Below are 19,751 nucleotides of genomic sequence, written 5' to 3'. Positions count from 1 at the left end.
AAAACCTCTGTTTCTATCTCTATATTTCGATAAGGAGCACGCCAGTTCACTTTATTAAATGTCTGATAATACAAACGTACAAAGTGACGTTTTACTATTTCTCTCGTTTTCTACAGGCGTATTTATCATCAGTACAGGGTGTTGGATCACTATCTTCCCCTGGGGTCCCTGGAGGGTGGCTGTGATGGCTGCGCAAGCAAAGCCTGTTCAGTTATTTTTCACACTTTGCTTGACTCTGGAAGCAGGTAAAGAAAAGACTTTTTTGTCTTCCTTTGCAGTACACTTTTACATTGCGGTTAACAAAATCTTAGCTCAAAATTTAAGATGACTTCTCCTAGGACTAACATTTCGACAATTTCACAAAAAAACCCGGCACACGATAGACAAAGAAAACTTGGCGCTGCAAAAACACATTCTCGTTTGTTGTTATCCATATGAAATTTTACATGGCAATTTTGATTGTCCTATTTATTTGTTTAGGTGTGCCCAGCAACAAAACGATCTTGACGTTAGTAAGAATGACATGATCAACTTATTACAGGTATTATAGCATTTGAAAATGATGGATTTTTGATTTTCTTGCCTGCGATTACAGCCACCTCTGATCGCTCTCAGCTGCTTTGGTCTTTGTGAACGCTCAAAGCGGCCGAGAACAATAGGAGGCGGGTTTTTTAGCAGACTATGTATTTTCCTGTCTTAGTTGTTTTCATTTTCCTGTGGACTTTCTTAGACTAGATGTGGGTGATTAGCTGGCCAAATTGTTAGGTTCGTATCTGTACACTGGGCGGTATGGAATCATAGGAAACCAGTGATGGTTTTTCTTTTCTATGGAATTATCATAATGGTACTTTTATAGAATTATGGTAGTTTGTCTGTGTTTCATGTTACGTATTTTGACATGATTTTAACTGACTATGGCTATGACAAATTGATGAAAAGAGCGAAGAGGAAAGGTAGTTGCAAGATTTCCACAACCCAAGACGGGGTGCAGTTCACCTGCAAGAATTCAGGCCATATCTGCAAATCTCAAATTTGATTTGTTTAGCAACAGCAAACGCTGCTACTGCCGTGAAACCAACCAGCAACAACCTTTACAACGGGCTACATCTAGGGAATTTGTCCGACAGATGCCTACTAGGCATAGTATGTTTTTTCGTACGTAATTTGCTCCACAGGAAATAATTCTACTTAGGTAAAAACATCAATGAGATGATGATTAGCGTAAAAAGAACAAGGTTAGATCACGAACAGAATTAGGCGTCACATTTCATGATTCTTGCGGTAGGCTTGTTCAAGTAAAGTAACTCTTTGAAATGCCACCAGGACCTCATACCAATGCTGTCCCAGGATTCCACAGATGAGACGAATTCACATCAATCAGGAGAGACGTGGAGTGGCTCGTGGCTTTTAGAGCAGTTGCATTCCAGACTTAAACAGGTTGGTGTGTTGATCTGTGTGCATTTATACTTTACAATTCAAATTGCTTTGGTAAAAGGAATGCTTCCCTTGTTACAATCTCAAAATCAATGTTCAGATTGACTTAAAAATGAATACAACATAGTAGGGGATTTTTGTTTGGTTTTGCTATGATATTTTTAAAGTTGAAGATAACCTAACAAACTTTTGTTTTAATTTTGTTTTTCCGTGAACAGATTCAATCAAATGCTGGTGAGGACAAGAGTAAAAGATTGCAAAATTACGATTTTTTGCTGGCTACAGAAGTGGCTTCATTTATGAAGTAAGCAAAGTTTTAACGTGAAATTTAGGCTAAGAAATAACATGGAGTGACCCCTAACATTTGTTTGTTTGTTGATTTCAGGTTGGCAATGCGCCTTCCTCCCTATCTGTTGTTCGCTGACCATCAAGACTTTATTCCTGACCTGCAATCAATCACACCCGTGGTACATTTCATCAACGATTACCTGGTAAGTATTAGGGCCTGTCTACATGATTCCGGAATGACTTTCATTCCGGCACAAGTTCAATTCCATCCCCATGTATTCCTCTGTATCTGTTTACATGATACCAAGACGAAAGTCAAGCCATTCCAGAATGAGTTCATTCCGGTTTTTATTTCGGAATGAAATTTTCGTTCTGGAATGACATTTCATTCTGGTATCATGTAAACCGGCACAATAACATGTTTGCGCGAAACACGCGCCATTTTGTTTTTGATCTCGCGCAAAAACCGCGCATATGAAAATGCCTTCGATTTTGCCGGTGGACTCTGTCATGTGAATGCAGAACGAGTTTCATTCCGGAATGAAAGTCATTCCGGAATCATGTAAACAGGCTATTAGTGCCACTTAATTTATTTGAGTTTTGTTTACGTCGTGTATCATTTCATTTTCTGGCTTTTAACCAGAACGTCTCACATGTGTTTTCTTCTATTTATTTTAGAGGCCTTACATGAGTGACAATTGCTGTCTCCCTTTTGATGTTACTCTATACATTCTCAAGGTAACTTCTTCAAACTGTTATCTGATTTAAACAAGCAAAATATGAAACGGTATTTTATTTTGGTATTCCATATTACCCTTAGCACTGTACCCCATTTTGGAGCCCTGTGGGGAGCAGGGGTGGGGCAGTGGTGAGAGTGCTTGCCTCTGTCCCACCAATATGACCCGCCTTCGAATTCGATTCCCGGACCCGGCGTCATATGTGGGTTGAGTTTGTTACTGGTTCTCGTCCTTGCTCCGAGGGTTTTTCTCTGTGTTCTCCGGTTTTCCTTTCTCCACAAAAAACAACCCTTCAAATAACAAATTCCAATTCGATCTGGAAATAATTGATGAAGAGCCACACTGTAGATATGCCATTTATATTTGTTTATATATTAACGACAAAAATGTGTAGTGGAGTAATGTGTGTCTTATTGGATGGTTTAACAGATAATACTTGTGGTCATGTTACTCATTTGTTGCATTTCCCATTTTTTTACGAAACGCATAAAATATACCCATGTATTATCAGTAAAACTGTCGATTAAGCTAATAAAGTTACGTATTGAGCTCGGCCAAAAGTTCATAAGCTAGAATTATGAACTTCTGATTCGGCTAGGTTTTGAGCAGTTAGACCTTTTAAAAGCAAGGCAAACGAAATCTCAATTAAATACAAAAGTAATCTTAGTAAATAATAAAGATGGTAAATTTCAAGCTCGGTGATAAGTAGTGAAGAAATTATTCAACATGACTCGAGCGTGAGACAAAGAAAAAATCTGAGTCCCCGACGGGAATCGAACCCATGGCCTCCCAGATACCGGTTGGGCGCTCTAATCAACTGAGCTACGAGAGACTCGTTGTGAGCTTGGGCCATTTACTAGGTTGATATGTGACACGCGTCCTGCATACTGCTAGGATCAGCAATGTCGAAATCATCAAATGTGTAGTAAATAATAAAGATGGTAAATTTCAAGCTCGGTGATAAGTAGTGAAGAAATTATTCAACATGACTCGAGCGTGGGACAAAGAAAAAATCTGAGTCCCCGACGGGAATCGAACCCATGGCCTCCCAGATAACGGTTGGGCGCTCTAACCAACTGAGCTACGAGAGACTCGTTGCTAGGATCAGCAATGTCGAAATCATCAAATGTGTAGTAAATAATAAAGATGGTAAATTTCAAGCTCGGTGATAAGTAGTGAAGAAATTATTCAACATGACTCGAGCGTGGGACAAAGAAAAAAATCTGAGTCCCCGACGGGAATCGAACCCATGGCCAACCAGATACCGGTTGGGCGCTCTAACCAACTGAGCTACGAGAGACTCGTTGTGAGCTTAGGCCATTTACTAGGTTGATATGTGACACGCGTCCTGCATACTGCTAGGATCAGCAATGTACACCTAGTAAATGGCCTAAGCTCACAACGAGTCTCTCGTAGCTCAGTTGGTTAGAGCGCCCAACCGGTATCTGGGAGGCCATGGGTTCGATTCCCGTCGGGGACTCAGATTTTTTCTTTGTCCCACGCTCGAGTCATGTTGAATAATTTCTTTACTACTTATCACCGAGCTTGAAATTTACCATCTTTATTATTTACTACACATTTGATGATTTCGACATTGCTGATCCTAGCAGTATGCAGGACGCGTGTCACATATCAACCTAGTAAATGGCCTAAGCTCACAACGAGTCTCTCGTAGCTCAGTTGGTTAGAGCGCCCAACCGGTATCTGGGAGGCCATGGGTTCGATTCCCGTCGGGGACTCAGATTTTTTCTTTGTCCCACGCTCGAGTCATGTTGAATAATTTCTTTACTACTTATCACCGAGCTTGAAATTTACCATCTTTATTATTTACTACACATTTGATGATTTCGACATTGCTGATCCTAGCAGTATGCAGGACGCGTGTCACATATCAACCTAGTAAATGGCCTAAGCTCACAACGAGTCTCTCGTAGCTCAGTTGGTTAGAGCGCCCAACCGGTATCTGGGAGGCCATGGGTTCGATTCCCGTCGGGGACTCAGATTTTTTCTTTGTCCCACGCTCGAGTCATGTTGAATAATTTCTTCACCAAAAGTAATCTTGTTAATTTATGTATGATTTTCCTGAAGGCTTTACTCACTCACACCAGGAGACCACCTCACGAATCACGGTACTGTAACACAAATTGAGAATTGTCTGTATTTGTTTTTAGTTTGCTCCGTTAATTTGTCAAGTTTTCATTTTGCAACAGAACTCCAAGTAACTCTAAACTCCTCTCAGAATTTATGAAGGATTGTTCTTTGTTCTGTGCGTCTGTCCAGGTGAGGCTTTTTTAAATTTTACTCCAACATGTCTCGAGCTCACAATAATGATATGAACTGAAGCTGTCGCTAATTTCTCTAGTCTACCATTTGGCAATTATTTTCTCCCTCGTAGACACAGAAGTGGTCTTCTTTCAGTTTTAACACCAAAAAAGAAAACCGCAACTTGTCAAAACTCAATCGGAACTTTGCTTTAGCAAATTTGATTTAAATTGCACGTTGTCCGAACAATCTGTCAATCAATATTGTGCCGCAGAATTACAAAGTTTCGCGGAAAAGAACATACATTTTTACTGTATACTTGTTACTGTTATAATAATAATAATAATAATAATAATAATAATAATAATAATAATAATAATAATAATAATAATAATAATAAGCCTCAGTTTTCGCTTGACACATCCATTCTCTTTATTCTGTTTTCACGCCTTTTATTTCTCTCGTAGAATTACTGGAAACAGCTTAAGCCACTGGCTGCAAACCTGGGTGACGTCACACTTAAGGCTCTAAACCAGGCGGAGTTACTTTTAAACTGGAAAAACAGGTTTGGATTGCAGTAAGCTCGTGTGAAACTTCATATGAGTTGTGTCAGCTTTGAAACACTTTCGACTTACTTGTTTGTTTGTTTGTTGTTACTCAGAGTTGACAAGTCCCAAGCTGTTTCTTTGCGAGAACTAGAAAACATAGATGTCTCTCTGGTAGCGTCATTTATCGCTGTGAATCTCCACACTATGAGCAGGTAATGAAAGTAACTTTTGGCAGTTTCACTTCTAAGTTGTAGTTTGAGCGGTGAAATCGGGAGGTCTGGGTTCAAGCCCTGTCTAGGGTCATTGTGTTGTGTTCTTGGACAAGACACTCAGTTTTTTTTATTAATCATTAACACACTAATTACATACATTACGTAAGTCCTAAAATAACTTACATTACTTACAGCCCTACATCGCATTTCACTTATTACACTGTTTACAAAATGCATTGCTTAAACTACTTACGTTACTTACTAACATTGCTTCCAGTACTTATTTCAGTGTTTATAATGTTTTACAAGTGAGAGAGAAAGCCTAACAGCCGCGCAACTGCTGATGGCATTTATGATAATTAGTACTTTATACACAGGTTCTTTGTATATTTACAAGCCTAAACACCATAAACTTAAAAAGGAAAATCTACAACATAAACATATATAACATAGAACTTAAAAAGGAAAATTCTTCGTCCACTTCTTACTTACTTCTTAAGTGCGACTTCCTAGAATTATCAACCAGACATCGGTACAAATGGAATGCACGTTTTCGCTCATATTTTGTCCATAGATAGGTCCTGGTGAGAAACTAAACGGACCGTAGTTAGTTTTACCTAATACATTTTCCTTTCGTAGAAATAAGTCAAAAAAAATTTCGCCCCAATTGGGCTCAAAATCCACTTCCGGTTTGACTGATTTTTTTGAAAATTTGATCGCCTCGCGCATTTTACTGCCGCTGTTTATGGATCTTTCAATAGTATTTATATTCTCTTTAGGTCTTGATTGTATAACTGAGCGAAAAATAAAACAGTTCGAGATTAATTTTGAGCCTAGAATGGGGATAAAATGATAGGCAAAATTTGCAATTTGGTCGCGAGCGAAATTATGCAGTAAAACTTTGCCATTTTTTTCTATGTGCGATAACTTAAAATAACGTGAATATACATTTTATGGGTTAAAGAGACACCCATCTGATAGGATATCGTAAGAAATCTCTGGGTAAAAGTTTTTAAGTGGCCCGCTTTGGCCTGTACTTATTACTAATTTCGCCGAAAATCTGCCGTTTTAGCGTGACAGGAATTACGTGACAAGGCTAGTAAAGCGCGAGGGAAATTATCTTTTTGAAACAAATACTTTCAAACAACCCAAGTATAAAAACGGTCATGTGCTGAACTCTTTGAAAAGGTAAAAGCAATAAGAGATTTTTCCTTTACCCGTTTTGAAATAATTGCGTGATCTTAACATGCTCTTTATCACAACATGCTAGACGGCCCGTCGGTAAGGTTTAACCTAGCGAAATTCTGTGTTAGTAGTTTTAAGCTGTTATCAAAGCTGTTAACCCCTCGATCATTTTCAAAAGCCGGTCGTATAAATAGAAAGCATTCTCAGTTCAATTATAAAACGTAACAACGAGTCAATATTGTTTGGTTTATTTCTTTACGTGATCTGAAGGGAACTAGCAAATAATTAAATTATAAGTATTTGCCGCCGGAGTGCAATGATGTTGATTTTGTTCGTTGATGCGTTGTTGTTTCTTTTTGTATCAGATTGTCGATATTTTCCCAATTATTATCCTATAAGCGAAGCAAAAATAAAAAGCAAAAAAATGTTGGTTAGAATTATTTACTAACAGGTATCAACACTGAAGGTATTACTGAGGACTATAAACACCTTTATGGTATAAGATCGAACAGAAAACATACAATTGCCTTATAGCTTTTTAAGTTATATTCAGAGTTCTACGTTTTTTGCCTGAATAGTACATTTCAATGAACTGAAACTTCGAAAATGATTAGCGCCAGAATTCAACGCAATATTTGGATCAGTCCTAAATAGATTTTACTAGCGATAAGCAAATTGGTAAATTAAATTAATTGTTAAATTAAGTTTGAAAACACGTCCTTATCCGACAATTCCTCACTTCAGTAAACACGACTCTTCGAACAAGATGAATGCTTGTTGTTCTTTTAAGTCATTAGTTGGTGGTCAGTGCTCCTTTGATCGCAGAGACAGAAAGCAGTCAACGGAGATCGTCCCACTTTTATCGTGCACTAAAAATGTAGCACAACACAAGTCACTCTTTCAATTCCATGATGTGGAAAGTGAAATTGAGTTAATACTTGCTCGTGCGGCGATGTTTAACACTCCACAAAATGTCGAGGTGATGACTGTTTGCCCATCACATCGCTCATCCCTTGGTCTCGGCTGGACAAGAGGAACCGAAAGATGTAGGGTCCCTCAAGATATATCACTACATAAAATGGTGAGAGGAAAATATCCAAAAGCCGAAAGAGGGGTAAACACGACCTTCTCGAAGTTAATTCTCAAAAGAACGGGACATTTGGTTCCCGTTGGATCAGGTATATATCGACTTCTCACTCGTGTTATCGCTTCTTGTCTTATACAATACGTCTGATAGTTTTCCTTCTGTTTGCATAAGGTATGTGCAGATCATGCAGGGAAATTTTGAGTTCAGCGTCCGAAGAAGAGAAGTTGTCAAAATTAGCAGCAAAGAACTCGCCTCCACTTGTCGACATAGATAACAAGGAAGAAGAAGTTGTTAGTCAAATGAAAGAGTTGACATTCAGGGTAAGAAAACTGTGACAATGATAAGCCTTTACTTAAAAGAAATCCATGGCGTTTTAAGAGGGCGTCTTTCTTAGAAGCACCCACTCAATCTCGCTTAAAAAATAATTTTGCCTGAAACTCTGTCAGCTGAAAGACATTACCAAGGCAAGAACTAAAACAGATATGGTTTGATTTGAAATGATATTCTGGCCGCGTTAGGAGCCATAAAATATTTTCCCTTGTCGGCGCCGGTCACAACGTCTCGAAAATTGAAAAATATGCACTTTACGTAACACTGTAAAATATTTATTTCGCATCATCCAGCCGCAAATTTTATATCAACTTGCTCATAAACCTTTCTAGTTTTCCAAGACAGTCACAATTTGCCTCTCAATTCTCCTGAAAAGGCAAAATCGAGCGTATTATGACCACTACTAATCGCCTTTGAGCAAAGGCTGTAAATTGGCTTCGATTTAGAGGCTATTTTTTAAATTTTGGGACCAACCTAATACTTCTAGCCTATCCAGCCGACAAGAGTAGTCGTTTATCTACAAATATGTGCAAAATCCCATGTACGTTTTCAATATTTCAAAAATTATGACCGTTTTTATCAGCACATGTACCAGCATTTTCGATTTTTCGCCAATATTAAACTCGACTTCTCTCTAGCAGATTTTGACACACATACAGCCTACCTGCTTCTCATCTCGGCTACTGTCCAACGTTAGACGGTTAACAATCCCCAGATTGCTAAATCTCATAATAACTCCAGCAAATTGGTAGGTATTGCCTTCAAAACTTGAGCACCACGGCATCTATCGAGTCCCTTGTTAGCGAGCGAAAGCCCGAATCCAAGGCTACATTTCGCACTAAATACCCCATTAAACACCGTTTCAGAGCCGTATTTCTTCGAGAATCAGACAAAAGACCCTCCGAGACTGCTATTTAGAGAACATAGCCGCGATTTGAGGTCTTAAATTCCGAAGAAACAACACCATTTACAGTGTACATCTCGACAATCGATACTGTGTGATGCTGTTTCCGCAGAGGTCCGCATAAATGGGGAGACCGCTGCTCACCTGTGCCAACAACCACGTCTAAATGTTACCATATTTTTTTTTAAATCAAAATTTGGAAAGCAATTTCGAGTTTTAAAGAAATCAATCCTATAAATAAATAAACAAACACGAAGCCTCGTGCCAAATGGCCCATACTGTCACAGCTTATCCCGGTTTCGATAGCATTAAGCGGCTAGGAATATTTCTACTCCCTCCTGGATGGAATTCTAGTCCATCGCAGTTCCCCACCCCCCGGCCCTCCCAGCATTATTTTGCCGGTACCTATTTATACAGCTGGGTGGGTAGAGGCGCTATGAGAGTAAAGTGTCTTACTCAAGAATAGTAAAACACAGTAACCCTGGCCAGGGATCGAACCCGGACAGTTCGATCTGGAGTACGGCCGGCGCGCTAACAAATAGGCCACCGCGCCTCCCATATGAATAAATAAATAAATAAATAAATAAATAAATAAATAAATAAATAAATAAATAAATAAATAAATAAATAAATAAATAAATAAATAAATAAATAAATAAATAAATAAATAGCATTTGCCGTCTGTAAGATATAGCATTTTGAATTGCGCAGTTTCACGTCACACAAGACCTTAAACGGCCGCCAGAAAGCTGTCATGTTTTCTTTAAAAAAAATTGCCACATCCTGCCATTTTTAATTCTCTGGACAGTTTAGCGTCGAGGTTTTGCGGAAAGTGTTTCTTTGAATGTTTCCTTTTTCGTGATGGTGTTCTGATTTGTAGCAGAATTTAATGCCAGATCAGTGTCTGTGCTCTCCAAATTTGCGTGAAACATTTTTACGGATAACTAGAGTACGGAATAATGTACAGATCTGAGACTTGAACAAGTAACGGTAGTTTATATAGTAGTTTTCTACAATCTGTAATATTCTTGATTTTTTTGACTCAATAGTTTTGGTTTTATTTTTCGCGGCGTGACAGTGAAAACCACCTATAGGATGTGATGGTACAGGTATTCTTAGCCTGCCTGCCTACCTTAACATTATGTTTTGTTGAGAGGGACGAGAGGACTTAACGTAATAAAAGCACTGCTGCGTTTAGGCATGAAGCCAAGACTACTCAACGACTGTCTGTTACTCTTATGGGATGTTTAACATTGTTTTAGTCAGAAACACATTCATATTCACGGATCATGTCCGTCAGCTTGTCTATCAGAATTTTCTTTTTTTCTTTTGATTTTACAGGAATCCCAAAGTGGCTACAGGTGGCCGTCAGCATGACCACATTGAATTTTTGAAGCGCGTTGCTGTAGTAACACTCACAGAAGTCATACGTGTCGTAGCAGATGGGATGGGAGACGTTGATTTCTCTGTTAACCTGGTCTACCAGGTTAACGGGTATTTTCCTGGAGGTATTGGATATCTTTCTCGTCATCCGGCGACATTTTGGGAAGGGTGCGCCTTTCGCCCAGTTCTTTCTCCTAGTGTAAACCGTGCCGTAAGGTGTTCTTTAACCTTCGGCGAAAATCTAACGTTGCTCCTCGGCTTGCTTAGGGCCCATCCTCAGATCTGCACGTTATTCCGTACTCCAGTTATCCGTCAAAAATTGTCCTGAGTATTAAAAATGGCAGGATAAGGCAATTTTTTTGAAGAAAACGTGGCAGCTTTCTGGCGGCCGTCTAAAGTCTTGTGTGGCGTGAAACTCCGAAAATCAAAATGCTATATCTTACAGACGGCGAATGATATTTATTTATTTATTTATTTATTTATTTATTTATTTATTTATTTATTTATTTATTTATATGGGAGGCGCGGTGGCCTATTTGTTAGCGCGCCGGCCGGACTCCAGATCGAACTGTCCGGGTTCGATCCCAGGCCAGGGTTACTGTGTTGTACTATTCTTGAGTAAGACACTTTACTCTCATAGCGCCTCTACCCACCCAGCTGTATAAATAGGTACCGGCAAAATAATGCTGGGAGGGCCGGGGGGTGGGGAACTGCGATGGACTAGCATTCCATCCAGGAGGGAGTAGAAATATTCCTAGCCGCTTAATGCTATCGAAACCGGGATAAGCTGTGACAGTATGGGCCATTTGGCACGAGGCTCCGTGTTTGTTTATTTATTTATAGGATTGATTTCTTTAAAACTCGAAATTGCTTTCCAAATTTTGATTTAAAAAAAAATATGGTAACATTTAGACGTGGTTGTTGGCACAGGTGAGCAGCGGTCTCCCCATTTATGCGGACCTCTGCGGAAACAGCATCACACAGTATCGATTGTCGAGATGTACACTGTAAATGGTGATGTTTCTTCGGAATTTAAGACCTCAAATCGCGGCTATGCTCTCTAAATAGCAGTCTCGGAGGGTCTTTTGTCTGATTCTCGAAGAAATACGGCTCTGAAACGGTGTTTAATGGGGTATTTAGTGCGAAATGTAGCCTTGGATTCGGGCTTTCGCTCGCTAACAAGGGACTCGATAGATGCCGTGGTGCTCAAGTTTTGAAGGCAATACCTACCAATTTGCTGGAGTTATTATGAGATTTAGCAATCTGGGGATTGTTAACCGTCTAACGTTGGACATAAGCCGAGATGAGAAGCAGGTAGGCTGTATGTGTGTCAAAATCTGCTCGAGAGAAGTCGATTTTAATATAGGCGAAAAATCGAAAATGCTGGCACATGTGCTGATAAAAACGGTCATAATTTTTGAAATATTGAAAACGTACATGGGATTTTGCACATATTTGTAGATGAACGACTACTCTTGTCGGCTGGATAGGCTAGAAGTATTAGGTTGGTCCCAAAATTTAAAAAATAGCCTCTAAATCGAAGCCAATTTACAGCCTTTGCTCAAAGGCGATTAGTAGTGGTCATAATACGCTCGATTTTGCCTTTTCAGGATAATCGAGAGGCAAATTGTGACTGTCTTGTAAAACTAGAAAGGTTTATGAGCAAGTTGATATAAAATTTGCGACTAGATGATGCGAAATAAATATTTTACAGTGTTACGTAAAGTGCATATTTTTCAATTTTCGAGACGTTGTGACCGGCGCTGACAAGGGAAAATATTTTATGGCTCCTAACGCGGCCAGAATATCATTTCAAATCAAACCATATCTGTTTTAGTTCTTGCCTTGGTAATGTCTTTCAGTTGACAGAGTTTCAGGCAAAATTATTTTTTAAGCGAAATTGAGTGGGTGCTTTTAAGAAAGACGCCCTCTTAAGCTAGTTTAAAATTTATTTATTCCGGACAACAATGCGAAAATATATATAACAGGCATGCACAGCACCTCTTGGGGGGTGGGGGAAAGGGATACTTGGGATTTCGAGTGACGGGGATGATCGAATGGGGGACACAATCAAACCTAGGGCTTCCTTATCCTTAAAAGTTTCAGAATTAAAGGAGTAATGGTGTAACACAAAGAAAAAATGAAACAATTCACGATTAAGCATCAGAGCATGTTAAGAGCCTGTTTACATGAAAGATTTGTTTTTAATTCAGCCCTCTTGTTATGATCTACAGTCAACTCTCACCTTACGGATACCCCGCTATAGCGGACACTCGATATTACGGACAAAATTCAGATCCCCGCCGAAAGAGGTTTGACTGTAAATGACTCCCGCTATTACAGACTCTCGCCCGACCGCCCCCCCCCCCTGAGGGGGGTTACTCCCTCTTATGGTATAAAGGAAGAGGCTTCGCCCGAAAGGGGTACCTTTTTCATGCTTCAGGTATATATAAAAGGGTAGGGATTTCACAAGTTTTGGTACATGAAAGGGTAAAGACATCGGTCATTTAGGTTTTTAAAAGGGTCTTCAATTTAAATAATTATATTGAACAAACGCACCTTATAGCTTTATTTTTAAAATTTATTAAAAGCCATGTAAAACTGACATCTAGAATTCCTGTTTTAGGCATATGTCATGCATGTGTTTTTTTGGTATATGAAAGGGGTACCTTTTTTCAGTAAAAGGTATACAAAAGGGGTTCCTTTCCTGTCAATATGGTATATAAAAGGGTACTTTTTTGAGTAGCCCCCTTGGGATTTTCGCTATACCGAGCACTGAACGACGCCCCGAGCGTGTCCAGTAAAACGAGAGTTAACTCTACGTGGCAATAACATTTTGTAAAATGTAAATGTTGTTTTATAGTGGTCATGCACTTAGCTTCGAGATTGTCACTTTGTAAGTCTAGAAAATTTCAAACCCGAAAGTGTTCTAGCTGGGCTCAGCACAGAAATCCTTTGACAAATTTTTTAACAATGCCCCAGCAACACTTGATGTGCAGTGTTATTGTCAGCCTTCGGTATGGGTACAGCGATATACACTTACTTGAAAAAAAATTAAAAATGAAAAGATAAGTTTGACCTACTGACTGATCGTTTGCTTGCTTGATTGATTGATTGACTGATGGATAATCTGACTGATTGATATGATGGCTCCAGTGTAACCACGTGACCAATATATCGCAAAACATACATCGAAAATTTCGTTTCACAAAAATGTTTCAGCCGCCTCATTTTGATCGATTACTAAAGAAGGTTCAATCCCCCGCCATTCAGGTTGATCATAGGTTTATGAATATTGGTCTTCATGTAGTTGTACGCGGCATTGCGCGTAGGGGCGTAAAATAGTAAAGTGGATTTATTTAAATTATCTCCCATTGCGTTTTTTAGGAAATCAGTACAGTAACAGACCAAAGTCATTTCACGAGTACCCCATTTACAGAGGCGAGGTCAAGCATGTTTTCACAAGCCGATACCCCTTTTGGAAGTCTGTATTTGCCTTCAGATACCGAAAGTCTTGATGACACCTGCCAAGACAGAACTCCTGTCGACAGGTCAAGATCTGCACTGAATGATTTTCTTGCGTCAAGAGACATAAGTCCTATTCGATCTTCTTTAAGGACAACCTGGGATGACGTCGGCGAAAGAACCAAACGTTACTATGTAAAGAAGGCGAGTGAGGCTGTAGCCGCCTCATTGGAAGTTATAGCTGGCGAAGATTCTGATAAATTGTGGGACAAACTGGTCTCTTCAAAGGCAATGAATCAGCATTTTCCCTCAACATCCTTAGAAACAGAAAAAGTCGATTCTGTTTTACTGGAATCTTTAGCAGAATGCTACAACAGTGCTACCCAGTGGGATACGCGTCGTCAGATATTGTCTATCATGGTTGACAAGATCAGCTTTAAGTCTCTTCAAAGGTGGATTCCAAACCTCACACAGTATTGATTCAAGATTGCCAGACAGCACCTGCTGATCCATGGTAGAGGCTCTCCTGTTCCTAAACCTATCCAGAAGAGAATGTACGTTTCCCCGGAAATGGTTGACCACTTTATTTGTTTCATAACCAGTCAGCACATCATTCAAGATTTACCATTTGGACAGAAAAACCTTACTTTGAGTTCCGGTGAAGTGATCGCAGTACCCAATGTTATCAGGATGATGATTCCAGAACGTATAGCACAGCAATATCAAGAGTACTGCAAGGAGTCAGGCATAACCTGCTTGAGCCGAAGCTCTTTGCTTCGAATTCTTGACGTCTGTTCTGCCTCCGTGAGGAAATCCTTACAAGGTCTGGACTACATCACTGCTTCTGGCGCGAAAGCGTTTGAGGAACTTGAAATTTTTGCTGAGCGACTGGGTGAGCTTGGAATGGGTATGTCCTGGGCGAAACAAAGAAAGGAGCAACTGAAATTGGCCAAGCGTTACCTGAAAAGTGACTTCACGGTAAGGACAACAAATAACCCTTAAAACATTGCAACCCGGGGGGGGGGGGGTGGGGGGTACTCCCTATAATGGCCTATACGGGGAGGCTCCGCCCTTTTTCAGGCTTCAGGTATATAAAAGGGTAGGGATTTCACAAGTTTAGGTATATGAAAGGGTGAGAAAATCTGTCATTTAGGTGTTTAAAAGGGCCTTTAATTAAAATTTTTCGAACAGACGCAACTTATGGCTGTATCATTTAATTTTTTTTAGCGCTGCATGAGAGACAATAAAACTTCCTGTTTTAAGTCTATGTGATGTCAGGTAGGTATATGAAAGGGGTACCTTTTTCAATAAAAGGTTTATGAAAGGGGTGCCTTTTCTGTCAAAATGGTATATAAAAGGTTAAGGGGTCGGATCTCAGGGCGGAGCATCCCCGTATAAAACTTTTTGGAGTACCCCCCCCCCCCTCCCCCGGGCATTGCAACAGCTTTGAGACTAACACGTGCTTGTTTTTATAGCGTAATTTCTCATACGATCCTCTTTGATTTTTTAAGGTACATGTTTCTGAGTCGTCGACTGTCCCAGACCATTGTAGATGTTTTGCGCTCAGTGATGCCAAATGTTCCGAATACCAGGGAGAATGTAGTCATATCCATGATGGGGTGTGTGATCGTTGCAGCCTGGTGGAGGTGAGCATTGGAGAAATGGAAGACGCCCTTAAGCTAATTGCAACAGAAAGCGAAGAAATGGACGAGTTGACCTTTAACACTGAACAAGCAAGGCGTAGCATCAGTGCCTGGAAAGCTCACCTTCTTCGTGCAGTTAACCAAGATGAGGCCAGAGTCGATGTAATGGAAATGTTAGAGGAAAATTCTGTTTTCTTGGTCCAAGATTGGGCCATGAAGTTTCTTCCCAGAAAGTATAGAGAAAGTCAAAGCGACTGGTTTGCCAAGCGAGGGATACCTTGGCACATCACAGTGGCACTACAGCAGCGACCAAACCGACAAATCGAGACGATGGCATTCGTGCACATTTTTCAAGCTTGCGACCAGGACAGTCACTCAGTGCTTGGCATAATGGCGGATGTTCTCGCAAAGTTAAAGATTGGTATGCCAAACCTTGAATCAGTATTCTACAGACAGGACAACGCGGGGTGCTATCACTGTGCTTCGACCATTGTTGGTGCTAAAGTGGTAGCAGATAACGCCGGTGTTACCTTAAAGAGAATGGATTTTTCAGATCCACAAGGTGGCAAGGGAGCATGTGACCGAAAAGCGGCGACCATTAAATTCCACATGCAAATCTACCTCAATGAAGGCAATGACATTGAAAATGCTGCTCAAATGAAGGCTGCCATCGAGGCTTTTGGTGGCGTTCCTGGTGTAGTTGTCACCTTGGCAGAAACGCCTCAGTTGCAAACGCAGAAAGCCGTCACATGGGAAGGTGTTAGTTTTGTTAACAACATCCAGTATGAAAGCGATTGTTTGAGGGTGTGGAGGGCATACGGAATTGGCCAGGGAAAATTAATTCCTTGGAGCAAATTCCAGGTGACTGATAGCGATGGCGAACGTCACTTGATTGTCGATATCGGAACTGATAATGAAAGGAGCACTCATTTGCCATTTGTCGACTTGAAACCTCGGAAGGTTAAATGCCCTGCAGAAGTTACCTCGTCTGACGGCGATGATGACGGAAGTGCCAGCGACGAGGGAAACGCCAATTCTGGATTGTTTTCTTGTCCTGAAGAAGGTTGCATCATGACATATCAAAGATACTCCAGTCTTGAGCAACACCTTCAATGTGGAAAGCACAAACGTGCTTTGGAACAGGAGACACTTCTGGACAGAGCAATACTAAGGTATGCCTATGAGCTTGAAAAGGGTGGATCCAAAGTCGAGGAACTAGGCGATGTGGCGTGCCTCGGAAAAGATAGCAGTTGTGATGCTCAAAATCCTCCTATGTCCATGGGCTGGGCGCCCAAGAGTTCCTTTGTTGGGAAAAGGTTCAATTCCAATCAAAAAGATTACCTCATTAAGAAATTTGAGATAGGGCAAACAACTGGAAGAAAGCTTGACCCGGCCACTGTGTCCAAAGAAATGAGGACTGCCAAAGATTCCAATGGCAATCGTCTGTTCACATTCAGCGAATTCCTGACAACGCAGCAAATCCGGGGCTTTTTTTCCAGACTGGCTGCCAAACGAAGTGTTGATGTTGTGACCGAGGAAGACGAGGAAGAAGAGATCTGTGCACGCCACGAAGAAGCGTTAAGTGAGATGCGCAGAGATGTGTCCAATTTAGTAGCTCTTCAGCATCCCATTATGCATGACACTTATAACATCTGCGAGCTTGCCTCCAGTGGCAAACTTGCAGCTACTTTTCGTGTTACCGTTTTGCGCGACATCTGCATCTTTCTAGGCATTAATGTTTCAAATGTCACGATAACCCGCAAGAAGCCTTACATCGATAAGCTTCAAGAGGTGGTGAAGTCTTGTACCTGCTACCTGCTGTCATAAGTGGTGCAATAGGAAAGAAAAAAATCCTAACTAAGCCCTTTTGAATTCTTCTGAATTACTTTAATGAAAAGTAGACAAAGCACGTACATTTGCCTGGTTCTGAATTTCAGCTGAAGAACACTTAACAGCACAGCCACTCGCGATATTGGTATAAAACAAGTAAAAGTTTCCTTTCCATTTACATTTGGCATGTGACATCTATCTTTTTCGTGTATTTTAAAATGATTAGATTATTTAAAATACAGGAAATCGTGAAACTGTCAGCGGGTATTGTGACAAGCAGTGTAACGCAATTATTTACATTTTTTTCTGATTTACGGCAAAACTAGTGATAAACAAAGGCCAAAGCGGGCCACTAAAAACCTTTCCCCCAGAGATTTTTTTAAATATACTATTAGATTAATGTCTAGTTAACCCATAAAAATTGTTTTTACGATATTTTAGGTTATCGCACATAGAAAAAAATGGCAGAGTTTTACTGCATAATTTCGCTCGCTACTCATTTGCAAATTTTGCCTTTGGATTTATCCCCGTTTCAGGCTAAAAATAAATCTCGATTTGTTTTATTTTTCGCTCAGTCATACACGAAATACCTAAAGACATTATAAATGTTATTGAAATATCAATAAACAGCTGCAGTATAACGCACGAGGCGATCAAACTTTCAATAAAATCAGTTAAACCGGAAGTTGTTTTTGGGCCCAATTTGGGGCAAAATCTTTTTTTGCATATTTCTACGAAAGAAAGCTATATTAGGAAAAACTAACTGCAGTCCGTTTAGTTTCTTACTAGGGCCTATCTATGGGCAAAATATAAGCGAAATCGATTTTTCCAATTTGTGCCAGAGAAAGGCGATATTAGTCGATTTTTGGAGAAAGCCGCACTTAAGACACTAAGTTTGGTTTCACAGCACAGTGTCATTCTCCACCCAGCAAATTGTTGTGGAAATTAATAGAAATTGCATGATGATTAGACATGAGTGAATGATTCTTATGACAGCCAGAAGGCAAGCGAAACAGTCACTCCATGTGGTATAATTTGCTGACAGTATGAGGCATTCTTTTAAGGCACAAGCCGAAGGACTCGCTTCAGTCCAGAACAAAAATCATTTCACATTAAGGTAATTAATAAAGTGTACACTGATTTTAATTTTTTTTTTCGTTTTAGCCAACTTATGACGATTTTTATACGGGAAAGCAAATCTCCAACAGAGTTTACAAGAAAGGTAATCAAATGTCGATTAAATTTTAGGGGTCCATTACTGTAATTGTGGTCAACCCTGCCACAGCAAGTGACAACAGTTTGCCCTTCTTAAAGAGAGGATTGCTGAATGATTGATTGATTGATTGATTGATTGATTGATTGATTGATTGATTGAGAACTGCCTGTGCTTGCGCTGTACTGGTATACACTGGCGAAGCAATGGGGCAAGCATAAGCGCAAAAATGAGGAAAAGAAAAGAGTTTATTATATAAACATCAGTGAAATACCAGGAAATCTTTCGCGCGAAAAAATCATATCTTCACACGTGAAAATAACATGTTATTTTCACATGTGAAGATATGGATTTCGAAACATTTTCTGACAAGTTTGCCCTGTTTCAATGCTGAATGAACCAAAGTAAATCGATGTTAAGTCGAAACATCTTCGGATCTCCCTCGGCAATCTTCGGAATTCTTCGGATATCTTCGGAAATTTTCGGAAAAGTTCGGAAAATGTTCGGAAACATTCGTACGACCTTCCGACAACATTTTGCAAATCTTCGGAAATCTTCGGAAAATGGTCGGCAATCTTCGGAAAATCGTCAAAACATCGTAATTGCTGCCGCAGCGAAGTGAGCCTGAAGCGAACGAGCGAGGCAGCTCTCTAATCGGCAAAAGGACTACTATATGGGGCTTGCAATCGCTTTTTTTCTTCAAAACGCAAGGAATTGTGGTCGGCGGAAAGATCAAAGGCGCAAGGAATTGTGGTTATGCGCGAATGGAAGATTCAGGATGCGCAGTGGAGTTCAATGTGATCTTTGTGCTAATGCTTTGTGAATAATGGCGGAAGATGCAGACGAAGCTCGGATGTGCGTCCTTCTTCTTTTCATAATTGCGTTTATGCGTTAAGTCCTGGTTGTGTACAGTTTATTCTGCAATACAGAAAAATAAACGGTCCACGTGCCGCGCGTGCGACATCGGAAAAATGAACCTTCGTCACTAGAGGAATAACGAATAGAGACCAAAGGAAATGATTTCTAAGTTAGCTGAATGCTTTGCATTTCAATGTTGAAAGGAAGGAAATTCGCCTTCCAGGGCTTGCTCTTGGGTCATTGCAGATGTAAGCGAGTGGGAAAAGCAATTGTTTTCACAAGAGAAACAACCACCTGAAACGTCTGCTTTCACTCACTGTAGTAAATCCATTTTAACAATGAGTAACGCAATGACTTCATAATCGTCATCTT

At 40.1% G+C, this 19,751-nt stretch overlaps 4 protein-coding genes and 1 non-coding gene across 5 annotated transcripts in view; 3 read left to right on the top strand and 2 right to left on the bottom strand.

The window, feature by feature from the left end:
- LOC144651269 (leucine-rich repeat-containing protein 69-like) overlaps positions 1 to 19,751 on the bottom strand; it is a 204,359-nt gene that overhangs the window by 118,345 nt on the left and 66,263 nt on the right. The gene's annotated exons all lie outside the window — the stretch shown is intronic.
- LOC144651187 (Fanconi anemia group A protein-like) overlaps positions 1 to 19,751 on the top strand; it is a 53,850-nt gene that overhangs the window by 28,346 nt on the left and 5,753 nt on the right. Inside the window, exons 33-43 of the mRNA XM_078511089.1 lie at positions 117 to 245; positions 481 to 541; positions 1,324 to 1,437; positions 1,653 to 1,738; positions 1,820 to 1,925; positions 2,401 to 2,460; positions 4,548 to 4,588; positions 4,670 to 4,739; positions 5,189 to 5,286; positions 5,383 to 5,481; positions 18,473 to 18,530. Coding sequence (XP_078367215.1) covers positions 117 to 245; positions 481 to 541; positions 1,324 to 1,437; positions 1,653 to 1,738; positions 1,820 to 1,925; positions 2,401 to 2,460; positions 4,548 to 4,588; positions 4,670 to 4,739; positions 5,189 to 5,286; positions 5,383 to 5,481; positions 18,473 to 18,530 — 922 coding nt within the window. The remainder of the gene's footprint in view (positions 1 to 116; positions 246 to 480; positions 542 to 1,323; positions 1,438 to 1,652; positions 1,739 to 1,819; positions 1,926 to 2,400; positions 2,461 to 4,547; positions 4,589 to 4,669; positions 4,740 to 5,188; positions 5,287 to 5,382; positions 5,482 to 18,472; positions 18,531 to 19,751) is intronic.
- Positions 3,477 to 3,551, bottom strand: Trnan-guu (transfer RNA asparagine (anticodon GUU)). The gene has a single exon. It is a non-coding gene; the product is annotated as a tRNA-Asn (tRNA).
- LOC144651159 (uncharacterized) lies at positions 7,825 to 14,315 on the top strand. The gene is made up of 2 exons (XM_078511048.1): positions 7,825 to 8,073; positions 13,758 to 14,315. Exons 1-2 carry the CDS (start codon positions 7,927 to 7,929, stop codon positions 14,313 to 14,315), a joined length of 705 nt encoding a protein of 234 aa, XP_078367174.1. The 5' UTR covers positions 7,825 to 7,926.
- Positions 14,722 to 17,305, top strand: LOC144651158 (uncharacterized). The gene is made up of 2 exons (XM_078511047.1): positions 14,722 to 14,813; positions 15,347 to 17,305. The coding sequence occupies exons 1-2, from the start codon at positions 14,739 to 14,741 to the stop codon at positions 17,303 to 17,305; spliced, it is 2,034 nt and encodes a 677-aa protein (XP_078367173.1). The 5' UTR covers positions 14,722 to 14,738.

The sequence above is a fragment of the Oculina patagonica genome, chromosome 4 (assembly GCF_052425735.1).
Source record: "Oculina patagonica isolate OP01 chromosome 4, crgOcupat, whole genome shotgun sequence".
Classification (NCBI taxonomy): Eukaryota; Metazoa; Cnidaria; class Anthozoa; order Scleractinia; family Oculinidae; genus Oculina; species Oculina patagonica.
Note: the sequence above shows the minus strand (reverse complement) of the source record. Positions and strands in the feature narration are given on the sequence as shown.